The 19300-nt window shown below is 39.0% G+C and overlaps 1 protein-coding gene across 1 annotated transcript in view; it reads left to right on the forward strand.

Annotated features, from left to right (window-relative positions):
* Positions 1 to 6081: 6081 nt before the first annotated feature.
* Positions 6082 to 19300, forward strand: part of LOC147627681 (uncharacterized) — a 41292-nt gene continuing 28073 nt past the window's right edge. Inside the window, exon 1 of the mRNA XM_086814259.1 lies at positions 6082 to 7436. Coding sequence (XP_086670385.1) covers positions 6082 to 7436 — 1355 coding nt within the window. The remainder of the gene's footprint in view (positions 7437 to 19300) is intronic.

Below are 19300 nucleotides of genomic sequence, written 5' to 3' on the forward strand. Positions count from 1 at the left end.
TTTCTCATGTGCTTATGGATAGTGGTAGCACACATAGCTTTGTGAACAAGAGTTCATTGGGCAATCCAAAATTGCATCCTGAAGCCTTGTCTAGGTTGCATATGGTGCAAGTGGATCAATGATGGATTGTACAATGACATGCCAGGATGCAAAAGTCATGCTTTCAAAGGAATACACATGCCATATGGATTTTCTTATATTGGACATGGGCCCGATTAACATCATGCTTGGATATGATTGGCTGTCCACACTTGGGACCTTCTCAACAAATTTACAACATGGGTTCATGAGCTTTGTTATTCACAATTAGATCTCTTTATTTATTTTCCTATCATAATAACCATATTGTCATGATATGTTGACTAAATACTAGTTTGTTTTTTCTTATTATGTAAATCCTTTATAAAATAGAAAAAATCTCCTCCATGCAAGTGTCCACATACACTTGAGTCTCTAAGGTCAGGGTATGATGTATTGGGGGGCTCACTCTTGGAGCTATCAAGAAATTCCACCAATGGGGACCCACACAAAGATTTTAAAAATTCAGAAAATACATGATTCTGCTAAATGTTTTGCGCCCGCCTCCACTCCGAATTTGGACTGGTCATCAAAAGACAAAAGTTAGCTCGGGAGCTCAGGAATATGCTCAATTTTTTTGAGAATTTTTGGAGCTAATGGAGGTGAGATATGAATTTTTTATTGGACCCCAGTCTGCCCACTTTTTGGCAAGGTACACCTAGTCTCTTCTCACCTCCCTTACACATTCATCACCTACATACTTACTCATTCCTTTCTCACTCCATCAAACCTGCAAACTTCATGTCCTCTCTCACCCTCTCCACCTTTTCCCTCTCCTTCCATCTCCATTTGCTCTCATTTCTACTCTACACCCATGCTTCATCTCTCATTTCTACTCTACACCCATACCTCATCTCCATTTCTCTCCCTACTACTCCCATATTACTAAATTATTTTCCCAATCTCAAAAAACACATAAAAATTCAGCATGAATGTATCATATTAGCCTCTGCAAATATGGGGTTTCCATCTACAAAAATCCCCATGTTCTTCACCTCAATCAACTTTTGTGGCGTCAAATGCAAGGAGGAGACCGACGGTTAACTTAAAGATCTACACATGGGAGAATCCAAGCTTCTTCGAGCTTTTAACCACACAAAGGATCTTTCCAAATCTTACTCCTCACACTCATTTTGTACATTGTATTACTAACTTTTTATAGTGATTACTAACTACTAACCACTAACATTTGTAAATAAGCACCCACTCTACTACTTTTGGAGTAGGCATTATTACAAGTTATTTGCTCAAACCTCTACATCACACTCTCCTCTCATCTTCAATAATTCTCTCACCTTGAGCCCACATCCATGTGACTCAAGGGATAAGAAGAGGCCCACTCTCATTTCAAAATAAAAAATCCATAATCTATGATTTTCCATAATAAGATTGATTAGGCTTAATCCTAATTGGGGCTTCTCAAACCTATAAATAGAGCCCCTTCCATTCCTTGTAAGGGGGAGATTACACACATTGTACACCACTCCTAACTCTAGTGTGTAAGGAAATAGTGAAGCTTGAAGCTTGAAGCTAGATATGTCATTGTGAGGGCTTGAGTGATGCCATACTCCCTATCATAATTGTATCTTGCCTTTGTGCATAAATAAGATTAGTAGTTTGGGTGCAATTGTGTACAAATCTTGGACTCCTACATCTCCAAAGTTGATTTAGCAAAGCGGTCCGATGTTTGATTTAAGGTAAATTCAATCCTTGTATTTTGTGGCGTGGTTTTATGCTTGGAGGCTTGAGGGCTTGTTTTTTATTTGTTGCCTTTCAATTCATGGTAAGAGGGTTGTATGGTGAGAGGGCTCCCGTAACCTTAAGACCAAGTGCATAGCGACAACAAAATCAAGCTCATATTGTCTCTCTAAGTTCTTCTCCAAGTTTGGTGTGCATCTATTTGTGTTATGCTAGTCTCCTCCACACATAATACCATATGTTATGAGTGTTTGTTGAGAGTGTGTGTGTCTTTTGATTGATGTATATGGTTAGCATGTATTGATTGGCTACAAGGAAAGATCTTTGGTGTCCTAGTTCACACACATAACTAGGTGGTGCCCCTTTTCTTGTTGGGTGTGTGGTTTTGGGGTTCTTATGTTTGTGTTGCGTTGTGCCCCAAGCCCATTGAGCAACACGGGAGCCTTGAGGAGTGCTTAGAGGCTGCTCTTCTTGTTGCCCGCCCCGGACTGCCTCAATTTTGGTGCCCCCACTGAGGATCGAGCAGTTTTTGAATGGGTATTTAAGGTACATCGATCTCTCTAACACATAAATTTCCTTGTTTGCCTGTTGGGTATCATATTTTAAGAAGGAAAGTGGTACTTTTGTGTGATCTTTCATGAACAATCCACCTCCTCCTAATCCTCTTGGGATTCAATTCAACCAGTTTCATTGGGTGCACTCCATTAGAGTGAATGTTTGCATTGATAGAAAGATTTTCTACCAACAACGCATGGTTCTTCTTTTTGGTCCAGAAAGACTAAGTGAGATTTTAGCATCACCTAATCCTGTCATACTTCCCATTGTAGATTACACCATTTCCTTTGATGTGCATATTTTCATATTGTTTTAGCTTAGTTTTATGAATCAAGAAGACTTATACCGTAGGCAATCTCTTATGCTAGGCAAGAAATACACATAGTTGTTGGTAGTAAGTTACAATTTCAGCGTGTCATTCGTCGTATGTTTGGACCTAGGCAAGTAGCAGCCATTAATGCCTCAGTTAATCCATTTATTTTGCCTTTGATTCGTTATGACGTAAGCTTTGACGTCTACATTTTCATTCTACTTTGAAAAAGAAAGAAAAAAGAAAAAGAAAAAAGAAAAAAGGAGTGAGAAAGAAAGAGAGTGAAGGAAGACCTTTGTGCAATCATATTTGTGCTTCCTTCTTCTCAAGCATGGATACCACTAGGCAAATGAGTGGCTATCCCTTATTCTTTGGAGAGCCCGGTGAGGATGCCAAGTTATTCTTATCAAACTTTAGAATGGCACTCCACATAAAGAGAGTGGTAGGAGACCAAGAATGCTTAGACATGTTTGAGTTGGTCCTACGAAGAGATGCTTCCACTTGGTTTCAATCTCTACCTACACCCGCACGAGTAGATTACAAGGGGGTCATGCAACTTTTTAGAGACAATTACTTCACTCCTTTGAACACACAAAAGCTATGGCAAGAAATAGTTGCTCATAAGCAAAAGGATCTAGAGGACTACTTGAGCTATAAGCAAGAATTCTTACGTCTTTGGACTCTTTGGTTGCGTAGTCTTCCTAACCCTGGAGATGGTGCTGAATTCTTGAAGAAGGAGAGATTTATTGCAGGGATGTACCCATCACTAAAATTGCAAGTAGAGTCAGGAGAGCCCACAACATTTGATGTTGCTGAGGCTAGGGCTACCAAGAAACTCCGAAAGATGAGGTGTATGCTTGGGGGGGCTTTATCTTTGATGACTCAAAGCCTAGGGAAGAGGTACAGTCTTGCACTCGTAGAGAATTACCTGAGGTCACAGTTGAGGTGATAGAAAAGTTAAATGAGTCTTTAAATAACTTGTCTATCCACTTTGCACAAGCTGTGGAACAGAAGGGCCAAGCTAAAAGGGTTGAAGAACGAGAGCAACGACCTAGACGACTCTTGCAATGTTAGAATTGCGGAGAGTCAGGGCATGGGATGTATAATTGTCCTTGGCCTCGTGGGGAGCCAGGGAAGCCTAACATGAATTATCCAGTGATGAATGCAGGTGAAGGCACTAGTCAACAACAACCGATGATTTTGCAGAGGCCCAATGCAACAAGACCACCTCCACGAGGAGTGGAAGGAATGCCACCCTTGCCGGACCCAAATGTACATGTGGTAGAGGTAACAAAGGCCAAGGAGGTAGACATTGAAGCAAATGGTGTCAAACGAGGGCGTGAAAAAGAGAAGGAAAAGGAGGGTGTGGCATCACAAAGTGACTATGGACGAGGAAAGAAAGTGAAGGAAAACAAGGAAGTCAAGAGGAGACGACGTCGTATAAACCTCCAAGATTTCCCCCTTGGACATGGTATGGCTCCATACAACCTTTTGGAAGACATGAGAGGTAAGGGTCCTGATATCTCGTGGCCTCAATTTCTAGCCTTATGTCCAGTTAAGAAGGGTCTAGTAGATGGGGGTGCACAAATTTGCATCATGACAGAGGACCTTATGCAAAAACTAGGCATGCATATTCATGAAACACCTGAAATTAAGGTGAAAATGGCAAACAATAGCAAAGCAAAGTGTCTTGGGATTTGTAAGAATGTTTCTGTGGAAGTTTTTGGCATTAAGAAGGTTGTTGATTTTTATGTTATGTCTACCAAGGGAAGTGGTTATCCATTTATCCTAGGTAGACCATGGCTAATGAGAATGCGAGCTTTGCAGGATTGGGAAAATGGAAAGTTAATTTGCAGGAATGAAAATCGTAAGAAGATTATCTTTGACATGAAGGAGCAACGACAAGAGGAGATAAATGAAGAATCTTCTCAAGGCGAAACAGAGGAGGATTGGACCGATGACACCTCAGAGGAAGAAAGCAGCAGTAGCACTATGGACGAGGAGTCTTCCATTGAAGTCATGGGGGTAAGATTCAGAGCAAAAGACAAAGAGACACCCTGTCAAGGTTTGGAGGAGGTAGGCTCTCAAGAAGACCAAATTGTGCATGATGAAGAAATGTTTGATGCTATGCTCTCAAAAACGCTTACATCGGAGGAAGGAGAGGAGTTTAAATGTGTATTAAGAAAATTTCCCAAGTTTTTTGCTAAAGATTACACAGATGTGCGTGGCGTAGAGGCCATTCGACACAAGATCGAGCTAAAGCCAGAAGCCAAACCTAAGGCACAAAAGCTACGAAGACTAGGAGTCATCAAGGAGCAAGCACTACTCAAAGAGGTGAGGAAGCTTCTAGCAGCGGGATTCATATATCCTGTAGAAAATTCAGAGTGGGTCTCTCCCATCGTGGTCACTCCCAAGAAGAACGGCAAATGGAGGGTGTGTGTGGACTATCGTCCACTCAACGAGGCGACAAAAAGGGACCACTTTCCTCTTCCATTTCAAGATGAGATCCTAAATGAGGTGGTAGGTCATGAGAAGTATACAATATGTGATGGCTACTCGGGTTACTTTCAAATTGGGATTACATTGGAGGATCAATTGAAAACAACCTTCATCACTCCTTGGGGTTGTTATGCTTTCAGAGTCATGCCGTTTGGTTTAACCAATGCTCCAGCGACATTTCAACGTTTCATGAACATGGTGTTTCAAGCATTCTTTGGGAAATCCATTAGAGTGTTCATAGATGATTTTTGCATCTATAGCTCTAAGTCATTGCATGTGCAGAGGGTGGAAGAAGGCTTGAAGAAACTCTACGACATGGGGGGCCAACTCAATCCCGGACAAATGTCATATTGAGAATGAAGTAATCTTGCTGGGTCATAAGGTTTCTTCCAAAGGCATTGAGGTGGATCCTACAAAGGCAAAGGCTCTTATCGACCTACCATCTCCAAAGAGTCTCAAGGAAGCCATCTCATTCATTCAAAAGGTGAAGTACATGTCACGCTTCATTCACTTAGCCTTAGAGTTACTTCACCCCTTGCAAAAATTGACTTAACAAGTAGAGTTTGCATGGTCTAATGAGCTTGAGGAGTACTTTTGTAACATTAGTCATTTTGTCAGAGCTACCAACACCTATGCCTCCTTGTTGGGAGTACACTTTCTTTGTTAGCTCTAGTGTTGGAAAGGAAATAGTGGGTGCAGTTTTGTTACAGCAAGATCCCCACAGTACTAGGATGCGGCCCATCTACTTTGTTAGTAGGGTCATGAATGTCTTGGAGAAAGGCTACACGGAAGCAGAACTCATGATGCTTGCTCTCATCTTTGCGGTGAGAAAATTTAGATCCTACTTGTTACCAAAACCTTTTGTAATTCTCACTACAGAAAATTTGTTTCCTTGGGTGTCTTCTCAAATGACTATCAGTGCTAGAATCACAAAGTGGGTTATGGAATTGCAAGAATTCCAATACTCTTTCAAGGTAGAAGATAGTGTGCGTGCACAATTGGCAGGGATTCTCACTTATAGAGTGCATGAAAAGGAGATTAAGGTGCCTGAAGTGCTGGTGCTGCTCAACCCAAATGGAGAGGCAGTTATGAAGGAGAAGGTCAACTTGCCAAGTTCTACCAGCAACAATGAGGCAGATTATGACATACTACTTCATGGTTTGAAGGTGTGCATCAATCAAGGGATACAACGTTTCCTAGTAAAAGGGGATGCACTTCTTATTGTAAGGCAAATTTTAGGCATTTGGGCATGCAAGAATGAAAGATTAAGGCAAAAGGTTCATGCTATCCGTAGGCTGTTTAATCAATTTGAGGAGGTGCAATTGTATCATATTCCTAGGAAACAAAATGAGGATGCTAATCTACTTGCACAACAAGCTGTTGCATGTGTTAAGAAGGAAATGCAAGTAGTAGTCTTGGCTGCAGCAGCTATTAAGCAACCACGGTACCAAGGAATGGAGGCACTGGCTCCCATAGTGAGCTACATCTTGGAAGGTGAATTCCCACAAGACTTCACAAAGGCACAAAAGAGGAGGCTCATGAAGAGGGCAAGTTCTTTCTTGTTCTTAGAAGGTGCCCTCTACCAAAAAGGAAAAGATCAAGTGTGCAGAAGAGTACCAACAACCAAGGAGATTCCAGCCATTTTAGAGGGTTTGCATGAAGAAGCATGTGGTGGCCATTTTGCTCAAGAATTAACTGTGAAAAAGATTTTGCTTGCTGGGTATGTTTGGCCAAGCTTACATGTGGATGTCCAACATTGGTGTAAAAGCTGTCATAACTGCCAAGTCAATGGTAATAAGAGGTTGCTACATGGTCCACGCCAATTAGTCATTGCAAGTGGTCCATTTGAAAAATGGGGCATTGATGCTATGGGTCCACTACCTAGAACTAAAAATGGAAAAATGTACATCTTAGTGGCCATAGACTACATGACTAGGTGGGTGGAGGCTCAAAGTGTGGCAAGGGTGAATGGAAAGACTGTAAGCAAATTTGTTTACACTCATATATGTTGCAGATTTGGCACCCCCTTGGAGATTATTTCTGACAATGGTCCAGGTTTTAGAAAAGGTTTGCTCACCGAAGTTTGTGAAGAGCTTCATATTTCACATCATCATAGCACACCCTACTATCCCCAATCAAATGGGTTAGTAGAGAAGGCTAATGGTGTCATTGCAGGAATCATAAGGAAGATGGTGGAGAACAAGACGAAGCTTTGGGATGAGTTCCTTGATGGAGCACTATGGGCATACCGGGGACTACCTACAGAGAAGCAACGGGGTTTACGCCCTTTCACTTGGTTTATGGTCAAGAAGCATTGCAGCCTATTGAGCTCAACATTCCAACAATGCGGCTACATGGAAAAGGTGGACTAGGAGATCAAGATGCATGGGTAGATCAACTTCTCACTTTAGTTGAGCTAGAGTGGAAAAGAGAAGCTGCATACGAGTGTTATAGAAGAAAAGCCATGCAAGCAGCGGAGAAGTTCAATGCAACTTTGAAAGACAAGGGCATCAAAGAAGGAGATCTTGTGCTAAGGTATGACAATCGACTTGATAATCGGTTTGATGCCAAGTTTGAAACTAGATGGCAGGGACCATACATTGTCAAGAAGGTTTTTAACTCTAGCTATTATCAGCTCATGGATTTGGATGGCAAAGAACATTCTAAGAAGGTTAATGGCTATAGACTCAAGCCATACTTGAGTCGCATTCTACCGACAGACTTACAGAAGCAACCACAAAAAGGAGATAAAAGGGCATGTAAGTTATGTGGTTTGAGTGATGGATGTGGTGCAAAACACAAGGAACAGAAGAAAGATGGACAAGAGGATCACATTACACCACTTGCTTTAGAAGGCCTACATTATGATGGTACATAAATATACCATCATCTAGGGGGAGGGCTAAATGATAGCCATTTTTTCGGCTATCCACATTACCACAAGGAGCTACCTCGGCCAAGGAAAATTCATATAAACTCTTTGTCATAAATACCTTTTCACTGTAAATAGACGTGTGTGCGTTAGGGACTTTACCCATATCTTCTATATATATTTTTTTGCTAGCTACTCATCAAAAATACATAAAATTATTACGGCCCATTTTGTGTAAATATTTCATTTCATACAAGGGCCTAAATATGGGGGTCTTTATTTTCTCTAATTATGTAAATACTTCATTAGGTGTGTGTATTACAAAACCTAATTATATTTTTATTTATTTATTACTATTATTATTATTCTTCATAATACTTTTGGACCATCATTGTACATATGCTTCAACTTCACCATACATAAGTAAATCCTATGCCCACACATTTCTATCCACACCATGTAGAAAGTCTACTACCCAAATCACTTTTTCCCTTAGACTATTTCATCTTTTATTCTCTCATCTACCCTAAAATAATGAGGGTCTCCCTCCCTTTTGACTTCCATAGTTTAGTATTTTTGTATATATTTTTTACTATTAAATATTTTATATATTTTTATTAAATACTTTTTCATATATCAATTATTTTTGTATATTTTATTCACAATTAGATCTCTTTATTTATTTTTCTATCATAATAACCATATTGTCATGATATGTTGACTAGTTAAATACTAGTTTGTTTTTTCTTATTATGTAAATCCTTTATAAAATGGAAAAAATCTCCTCCATGCAAGTGTCCACATACACTTGAGTCTCTAAGGTCAAGGTATGATGTATTGGGGGGCTCACTCTTGAAGCTATCAAGAAATTCCACCAATGGGGACCCACACAAAGATTTTAAAAATTCAGAAAATACATGATTCTGCTAAATGTTTTGCGCCCGCCTCCACTCCGAATTTGGACTGGTCATCAAAAGACAAAAGTTAGCTCGGGAGCTCAGGAATATGCTCAATTTTTTTGAGAATTTTTGGAGCTAATGGCGGTGAGATATGAATTTGTTATTGGACCCCAGTCTGCCCACTTTTTGGCAAGGTACACCTAGTCTCTTCTCACCTCCCTTACACATTCATCACCTACATACTTACTCATTCCTTTCTCACTCCATCAAACCTGCAAACTTCATGTCCTCTCTCACCCTCTCCACCTTTTCCCTCTCCTTCCATCTCCATTTGCTCTCATTTCTACTCTACACCCATACCTCATCTCTCATTTCTACTCTACACCCATACCTCATCTCCATTTCTCTCCCTACTACTCCCATATTACTAAATTATTTTCCCAATCTCAAAAAATACATAAAAATTCAGCATGAATGTATCATATTAGCCTCTGCAAATATGGGGTTTCCATCTACAAAAATCCCCATGTTCTTCACCTCAATCAACTTTTGTGGCGTCAAATGCAAGGAGGAGACCGACGGTTAACTTAAAGATCTACACATGGGAGAATCCAAGCTTCTTCGAGCTTTTAACCACACAAAGGATCTTTCCAAATCTTACTCCTCACACTCATTTTGTACATTGTATTACTAACTTTTTATAGTGATTACTAACTACTAACCACTAACATTTGTAAATAAGCACCCACTCTACTACTTTTGGAGTAGGCATTATTACAAGTTATTTGCTCAAACCTCTACATCACACTCTCCTCTCATCTTCAATAATTCTCTCACCTTGAGCCCACATCCATGTGACTCAAGGGATAAGAAGAGGCCCACTCTCATTTCAAAATAAAAAATCCATAATCTATGATTTTCCATAATAAGATTGATTAGGCTTAATCCTAATTGGGGCTTCTCAAACCTATAAATAGAGCCCCTTCCATTCCTTGTAAGGGGGAGATTACACACATTGTACACCACTCCTAACTCTAGTGTGTAAGGAAATAGTGAAGCTTGAAGCTTGAAGCTAGTTATGTCATTGTGAGGGCTTGAGTGATGCCATACTCCCTATCATAATTGTATCTTGCCTTTGTGCATAAATAAGATTAGTAGTTTGGGTGCAATTGTGTACAAATCTTGGACTCCTACATCTCCAAAGTTGATTTAGCAAAGCGGTCCGATGTTTGATTTAAGGTAAATTCAATCCTTGTATTTTGTGGCGTGGTTTTATGCTTGGAGGCTTGAGGGCTTGTTTTTGATTTGTTGCCTTTCAATTCATGGTAAGAGGGTTGTATGGTGAGAGGGCTCCGTAACCTTAAGACCAAGTGCATAGCGACAACAAAATCAAGCTCATATTGTCTCTCTAAGTTCTTCTCCAAGTTTGGTGTGCATCTATTTGTGTTATGCTAGTCTCCTCCACACATAATACCATATGTTATGAGTGTTTGTTGAGAGTGTGTGTGTCTTTTGATTGATGTATATGGTTAGCATGTATTGATTGGCTACAAGGAAAGATCTTTGGTGTCCTAGTTCACACACATAACTAGGTGGTGCCCCTTTTCTTGTTGGGTGTGTGGTTTTGGGGTTCTTATGTTTGTGTTGCGTTGTGCCCCAAGCCCATTGAGCAACACGGGAGCCTTGAGGAGTGCTTAGAGGCCGCTCTTCTTGTTGCCCGCCCCGGACTGCCTCAACATCTTCTCTTTTACAGCCTCTAACCAAGGGCTTGTTCCCGCACACACCCTATTCACTTGTATATTTCAACAAGACTTACAAAACACCAAAATTTTGACAAACATCATGTGTCTTAATTATGTGCCAGTTTGATGGAACGCAATCTCTTACATACAAATAAACCATTTTTCATCACTTTTCAATAGACCTCTAGTAGCTATACGCGCTATGTTGAAACTAGGATAAAGTAGCTCATCAAAAGACTTATAACCTTTGTAAATAATAAGTAACATATGTAAGAAATTTTGCTCACCACTAAATGAAGAAAAATTACACACGTGGCTAGTGCTATTACCTAACTTCATTGTAGTCCACACTTTTGAATATTTGCATTCCAAAATCACTTGTATAGAAGGTCGTTTATAAAGAAAATCATTTGTATAATCATATAACTCATTGTGTGTGCACCACTCTGTAAAAGTAGTTTTTCTGTTATTTTTTCTCTCCACTACACTCTGTAAATCTTCGTCATCTCAAAATGTACATTGAAAGATAAACTTGTAATCTTTGGACATTGATTTTTTTATCATGCATATCATTTTTATAAGTTTGTCAACATTTTTCTAATGTCAACACACATAACATGCATCCAAGTATCTTGTCATGCCTTCATTTGAAACACCTTTCTCTACCACATGTCCTTATCTTAACAAAGTTGTAGTACACACACACACACCTCTTGGATGAGTTGAAGGATTCTCACTATTTTTCAGAGATAGATTTGAGGTCGAGATACCATCAAATAAGGATGAAAGAAGGGGATGAGTTTAAAGCATCTTTTAGGATGGAAAGAGGGTTGTTCCAATTCATGGTTATGCCATTTGGTCTTTGTAATGCACCCACTAACTTTCCTAGCCTTGATGAACAAGATGTTGCAGTAGCCATTCCTCTATATGTTTTTGTTGGTATTTTTCAATGATGTCCTCATCTATAGTAAGACCGAGGATGAGTATCTTATGCATGTGAGGAAGGTACTTGAGGTGTTGAGGAGCAATTAATTATTTGCTAAGGAAAGAAAGTGCACATTCATGGCAAGTGAAGTTGAGTATCTTGGTCATATTGTAAGCAAGGATGGCATAAGGGTTGATCCCAAGAAGGTGGAGTGTGTGAAGGAGTGTGTGAAGAAGTGGCAAAAACCTAAAATACCAGTCCACTTAAAGGGTTTTCGGTCTATCCTCTTTCTATTAGTAGGAGGTTTATTGAGAAGTATGCTCAAGTGGCGGCACTACTCACCGGCCGATAGGTTAAAGAAAGAGTCTTTCTTTTGGGATGATATTGCTGACAAAAGCTTTGAAGAGGTGAAAAGATTACTCACTTTCACTCCTATCTTGGTGTGTCCAGATTTCTCAAAGACATTCTCACTATTCGTGTGGATGCTTGTGGAAGGGTAATTGGTGCCGTTCTTTATTAAGATAATGGTTTCATTACATTTGAAAGCCAAAATCTTGATGAGAAGAAAATGGCTATGCATGTATATGAATAAGAAATGATTGCCATATTGCATGCAATCAAGAAATGGTTTTATTATCTCTATGGAAGTTGATTCTATGTGAGGAGTGATCATAGGGTATTGAAGTATTTATGTTTGAAGCCACTCTCACACCCAAGCAAAGAGCTACACTTCAAGGATATGACTTTAAGATCACATATACCAAGGGGAAAGAAAATGTGGTGGTGGATACACTCTCAAGAATGTGGGCATGCTCGGTTTTAATCGTTAGTGTGGTGGATGCACTCTCAAGAATGTGGGCATGCTCACTTTTAACCATTAGTGAGGTGCATAATAATTGGATTGTAGACATACAAGAGGAGGACTTATTGGATGAGGAGATATCTCAAATTTTTCATAAATTATATATGTATATATATACATACACACACACACACACACACACACACACACACACACATATATATAAGGTACTCATGATGAGTTGCCACATTTTTTACTTTAAAATGGTCTCATATACTACAAGGAAAAGGTTTACTTGGTACCTCATTCATCATAAAAGCAAAATATTTTGGAAGAAATGCATGATGCAACCCCTATGGTGGGTGTTATGGGCTACCACACCTCCAAGAGGGAACTCTACACATTCACCTAAGGGATGAGCAATATACACAACTGTCGTAGAGTACTTACCAATGCTTCGAACTTGAGTCCCTTGAGGCCTCCAAGCTCACTTGTTAAGCTCCAACCTCCAAGCTCCACCTCCACGCTATCACCATATAGAGTTGCTCACACCGTCGCATAAGGCAATCACTCTCTCTCTCACTCTCTCACACAAGCATGAATCACACAAGCATGAAAGAGGCACAATGCTCTTCTTGCCCACTTCACAAGCCATGGACTCAAAGGTCATATCCACCATAGCATCAGCTTTCCTTGCTTCAATGACACTTGGTACATGGGGATCTTCATGCAGAAATTTTAGCTCTCTCTCTCTCAAGACACAAGGGAGAGCTCTCTATAGCACAAAGGGGATTGTGTCTTTCATTTGCATTATATTCATTTGGCCATTATTCACACTTGGGTACCCAAAACTCACTTACTAGGCCTTGGGTGGCCAATATCTCATAATGTGCAACTTTTATAGTGCCCTTTCATGACACTTATTAATGTCCTCAATTGAGGATCATGTTTGTTAATCCAAAATGGTATTAACATCCCCCCATTCCTGATGTAGGTTCTGTCTGCAAAACCTGTTTACCGAGGTCTGAAGACTTGGTCACCAAACTCATGTTGATAGAGCTTTCTCCTAGATTGGAGCTTCTTGAGTGTACGTCGGAAAGCTGAATGTGATCTCTAGAATCTGGTATCCACCATGTCTTTGAAAGTGATGCGAATGTATCCTGGAAGACATTGAAGGTGGCGGTAATAAAGCATGATTCCCCTATCTGATGGCCCTTGGTTCATGTCGCGAACCTCAGGTGTTCTACTTCATAGCCATCATAAGGCTCCTTTGGTTGGTCTATGAGCACTAACACTACCTTCAAAAATTGGACACTGCTACAATAGCGAGGTCGAGAATGCTGTGCCATGCCCTGATCCATGTCAATATCTGCTGTCTTTGTTCCTGAATGTGGGAAAATGTTGCTGATATAAAGATGGGGAAGTTGTAGCACACATGCGAGTCACACCTTTTGGCTTCTTGAAACTCTAGCGGTGTCCATCTTCTTTTAACTGGCATGTATAATGGATCAACCCGCAATGTTGGTGGTTTTCTCATGTAGACTTGGCTATATTATGGAATTGCCAGGTACTCTTTTCTCCAGTTGGGTTGAATTCCAAAATCTTCTAGGCGGGGGACCTCTTCAATAGTGACTATTATGGCATAGCCACCTCTTGTGTGCATGGGGTTTGCTTTCTGCCGCCTCCTGTGGAAATAGTAGTTGATCATAACTATTACTATCCTTATCTCCAGCAAATCAGCTAACTGAGGATTGGCCAGCTTTGTGTGCTTGGCCACATTTTCCCATAAGGTGCCCTCTCCCACCAATGGAAGAAGTTCTTCTAAGTCAGGTTGTGGGGCGCGGAGAGGGTATGGTACATTATGCTATTTTGTTGGAGTGACTTCTGAATATGCTTCTGGCATGAGCCACCGTGTGGGATCAAAGGGAATAATCTGCATGAGTACCTTAAACATTAATTTGGGCTTCAAAGAGGATTGCCTGCTTGTATGAGCCCCTTGTACTCTGCACAGCTGACAAAGAATCCAAGATGGTATCATCAGTAATAAATGGTTCAGGATTATCTTATGGAATGGTGTGTCTTACCTCTTGAGAGTGCCTTGTTAGAGATGGGGTAGGTGCCAGTACCTCCTTGGGGGTGAGAGTGTTAGTGGGAAAATCTATCTCGGGAGGATAAAAAGATGAGAAAATGCATTTAGCCTGAGATGTGTTAGTAGGTTGCGTGTTAGGATATGGGTTAAGTAGCTTACTAGTAGCGACATTAGAGTAGACAGGGTAAGTGGATTTTGAAAATGAAGAAGAAGATGCTTCTTGACCCTATGTTGTGCTAGGGGGTGGGTGACTAGGCTTATGAGACTTAATAAATTCTCGTAAGTCTAGAATTTCTTCTTCGTTTATAGTGGAATACTCTATATGGGTAGCATCAAAATTGTAGTGGAATACTCTATATGGGTAGCATCAAAATTGTATTATACAGTTGTCAGCATGGCTTCTAAATGTTTGTAGATATTGGTGTAGAGTTTTAGAATGCCAAAAGGATGATAGAGAGTGGACTCACATAGGTTTAGATGTTGGTGAGTGTTATATACCTCTAGCCAGCCACCATGACTTATGACCCATTGGTAACTATGTGCTATGACTTTGTAGTTGGTGGGCATCTCTGGAATGTCATATGGGACAAACAGGCTTAATTTTTCAACAATGTTGTCTAGAATTTCTGAGTTTTAGAGAACGCGACACCAACTTCAAAGGTTTAGCATGATAGGATGTAGGGGATAGAAAAAGATGTCATGGGGATTAGTCAATACTAAGTCACCCCTCAAAATTCCCATGATTACGGTAGGAACAACGTCTCTTTTCGTATTTTGTTTGATTAATGTTAGTTCTCCTAGGCCTATATCTTCAGATAGATTTATGTCATATTGAAGTAGAGAGAGGGTTAGTGTAGACAAAAACAAAGAAAGAGTTTGTTAAAACCCTAAGATCTCTCTAGATAATTGTTATGCATAAACATGCATAAATCAAGCATAAACTCATCCACCCAACCACCCTCGAGCCCACCAAGGGATGCACACATGAATTATAATGAAGTACATCATACCTTTACCTTGATGTCCCATACCATCAAGAGGTATGACTCCAATCCAGCAGCATGTAGCTGTAGTGTGAAATGGTAGGTGAGTAGATATGATCCTCTACACAAGAGAACATAACATAACCTAGCCTCAAGATCACATCCCTTGAGTGTGCCCCATGTCCCTATTATATAGGAGGGCCCTCAAGTGACTCTTGACTCTTCATTTCCTATGTGTGACCCTTGGATGCCTGACCCTAACCTTGACCCTTAAGGTTAGTCCTAACCCATGCTCTACTAGAGCTTGTTCCCATGCTCCCATGCTCACAAACCTAATGTGGGTTAGCCTCCTAGTATATGCACATAACATACTTCCCCTCTCTCAAAACATTGCACTTTTGCAATGAAAGGAAAGAAATCTACACTGAACATTCTCAACCAACTCCTAGGTTGAATCCTATTTCACTATCTTTCAACCCAATTTTAACCTTAGGGATTAGTCAACTGTGAATCTTCCTTTCCCTAAATTCAAGTACCTTTTTAGGTTCATGTGGAACATAGGATAAATCCTCGACTTCAACGAGTTCTTGAGGAGTAATTGTGTTATCCTCACCTCCTAGTTTCCCTTTCAATCTATTGACATGAAAGACTAGATGAACTCTAACATATGGAGGCAGTTTAGTTCATACGTAACTATGCCAATCCGATGTATAACTCAAAATGTACCACAATATCTAGGAGATAAATTTGAGCATTTTTCTTTTGACAAAGTCTGAGAATCTTTAAGAACCTTTAAATAAACTAACGCTCTTGTTGGTTCAAAAAAAACCGAGGTGAGCATCATCTATCAGTATAAAACCATGCCCTATCCTGAGTACTAATAGAATCCCGAGCTTTGGTCACATTTCTTGCATATCACGTAAGAAATCCCTTGATGCATCAAGCTCAATGTTCTTAAGACTGACATCAATAGGTGCACTAGGTTGATACCCATACATAAGCATGAACAGACTAAAACCATTAGCCGTATGTTTAGAATTGTTATAGGAAAATTCCATCATTGGAAGATACTTTTCCCAATTTGATGCTTTTCGAGAGATATATGAAGTGTAAGCATGAACAGACTAAAACCATTAGCCGTATGTTTAGAACTGTTATAGGAAAATTCCATCATTGGAAGATACTTTTTTCAATTTGATGCTTTTCGAGAGATATATGAAGCATATCCTCTACAATCTTCTGATTCACACGCTCTGTTTGCCCATCAAATTGCGGATGATCGAAGGAACTCATATTCAAAGTAGTTTCCTCGTTGTAAACCATTCAGAATAAAGTAGGAAAACATGGCATTATAACAGAAGGAACTAGGGATCCATCGGCGGCTCGACGTACCCACATCTACACATGAAATTATTGCGTCCCGAGTTACCCATATCAACATAGAGAGTCATCAACATCTCGATGAGTCACATATGTACATCTGTAAACCATCAGGTGGACTGAATCTAAAATTTCTTAATCCAAATATAATAAGATAAATTCGTTGAACTCTAAAGAAAAAGATTTCAACAATTGAATATGCCGACAAGATTACACTCATCAAAACATGCAGACTATAGATAAAAGAACTTTATTTAGAGAATTCCTACACTACAACTTCAAGTGAAGTCAAAAAATGAGATTTGTCTTTGAATGTTGAGGTCAACATACCAAGTGATGTAAGCAAAACAACAATCTTGAGACCAAATTATCGGATACGATAATATATGTGAGGGATCACTAGCGTCTCATACCACCATGATACCACCCATACATTCCTTACCAATTTGGAACTCCTAGTATGCCGTCTAGGAAATATGAATAAAATCTTGTATAAAAGAATAATATGGCCTTATCCTAGGCTTTCACATACTAAAACCTGTCTCTATATTCTTGAGACCACATCAAGGAATAACTCTTTTCGAGTACATCATTAGAAAAGAATTTGAATTATTGGCACCTTTCTAATGATAACTACCAAACAAACACAATAAAGATGGGGTAGAAAAATAACTCATCTACATACATAAGCAACTAGGTATCCAAGCTAGAATATGTACAAGAGTATAAGGAATATACTCTAAAATTACGTGCAAAAAACAAAGGCAAATGCTACCTTCAAAGCACATGATATTATCCAAAAGATCCTTATAAAACCATGGATAAAAGCATAGAAGCTCCTCGAATCCATGAAAACCATAGTTGATCATAAAATTCAATGCATGCCATCTAATGGTCATTAATCATGCCAAAAGAAGCATTAAAATTAGTGGCCAACTCATCAATCTAGAGTATATGAACATGGTGTCATTCAAGCAAAACTCCAAAGTAAGCAAGTGAAACACATGTGCGTAGCACTCATTAAAAGAACCCCTAGACACAAGTGATCTAGGCAAAACTTGATGAGTCCATATAAAACTTGAAAAACATCTAATAAAATCCACCAAAACAAACAGATCAACTAACACATGACAGAATTTATTTTAGGCTTAAGAAATTAAGCATAGACCACATTTAAACAAGTGCAAAATAAAATATCTTGGACAAATGTCAAAGGTGAGACACACTTTGAACGTAGATTCTAGCCATCATTGAAGAAAGTAAGGAACATGTCCAAAAGGTCTACTAATACGAGGTATAACTGTATTAATAATATGCGAATAACCCGCATCTATCTAATGTCAGCACGTGAACGTACTTCAACACTAAATAAACCTCCAAAATATCAAATTCTTGAGAAAAAGAATTATCATGATATTTTTTATTTTTTTCCTAATTTTCTAGGGCTTCAAAATACAATAATTTTGAATTCCATCAAACCTATCTTATGGCATTCCAATCTATATTTTCCAAAAAAAAATTAGCAATTAGATTTGCCAAAATACCATTGATATTTTAAAAAATACCAATTTCTAGGATTTCTAGAAATAAAATTTATAATATTCCTAATTTCTCTTTAGAATCCCATCGTTCACGAAATTTTCAATTCCGCCCGATAATTCTCAAGTCCAATGAAAATTTATAATTTTAATGGATTTTTTATTTTTCTAGGCAAAAAATAGATTTTTAAAGGAGTCATGGGCGCCTGAATAGACACACCACATGCCAATCACCAACCCCACATTTTCCAGAAATTTAAAATAACCTTTGTCTAATTTTCCACTAATTTCAAGAAATTTTTTGAAAATTTTAATTTACCCCGAATGCATTAGAATACAAATGGTCAAAAAATTTTGGAATCACAACGGTTTTCTTGGAATATAGAAAGCCAACAGTTTTGGGGAAATGAAAAGATAAAAAAATCAGAATGTGAAAGGTCAAAAGTTTTTAGAATCCGAAAGGTCAAAAGATTTCTCGGAATTCAGAAAGCCAATAGGTTTCTTAGGAATGCGGAAAGCCAAAAGGTTTCAAGAAAATAATTTTTATTTTTATTTCCAAAGTAGACTTTTTTTTCTCCCAAATATCATATTTTGTCTTTTTTTTAAAGGCTTTTTCCAAGCTTTGAAAAGTTTTTTAAATAAATTTTAAAAAAACTCTTAAAAAAATTTCAAAATTCAAATAAAAGCTTTATTGAAGCTTTAAAGCTTCTAAAAAATATTTTGCAGGGGGGGTGGTGATTTGTTTTTGCCCAACTGGCGAACCCCCTCCCCCCCCCCCATGATCCGTTTCGAAAATTCTTAGAGAGGGAGGAGCCCTCTCCTTCCTTCCATTCATCTCCTTCCTTCTCTCTTTCTCCACCCCCTCCTTCTCTGTTAATAGAGAGGAGGATTAAGTTTTAATTAAACTTCTTTTAATCATAATTAAAGTTT

This window comes from Cibotium barometz, chromosome 20 (assembly GCF_041138505.1).
Source record: "Cibotium barometz isolate CiBa-2024 chromosome 20, ASM4113850v1, whole genome shotgun sequence".
Taxonomy (NCBI): domain Eukaryota; kingdom Viridiplantae; phylum Streptophyta; class Polypodiopsida; order Cyatheales; family Cibotiaceae; genus Cibotium; species Cibotium barometz.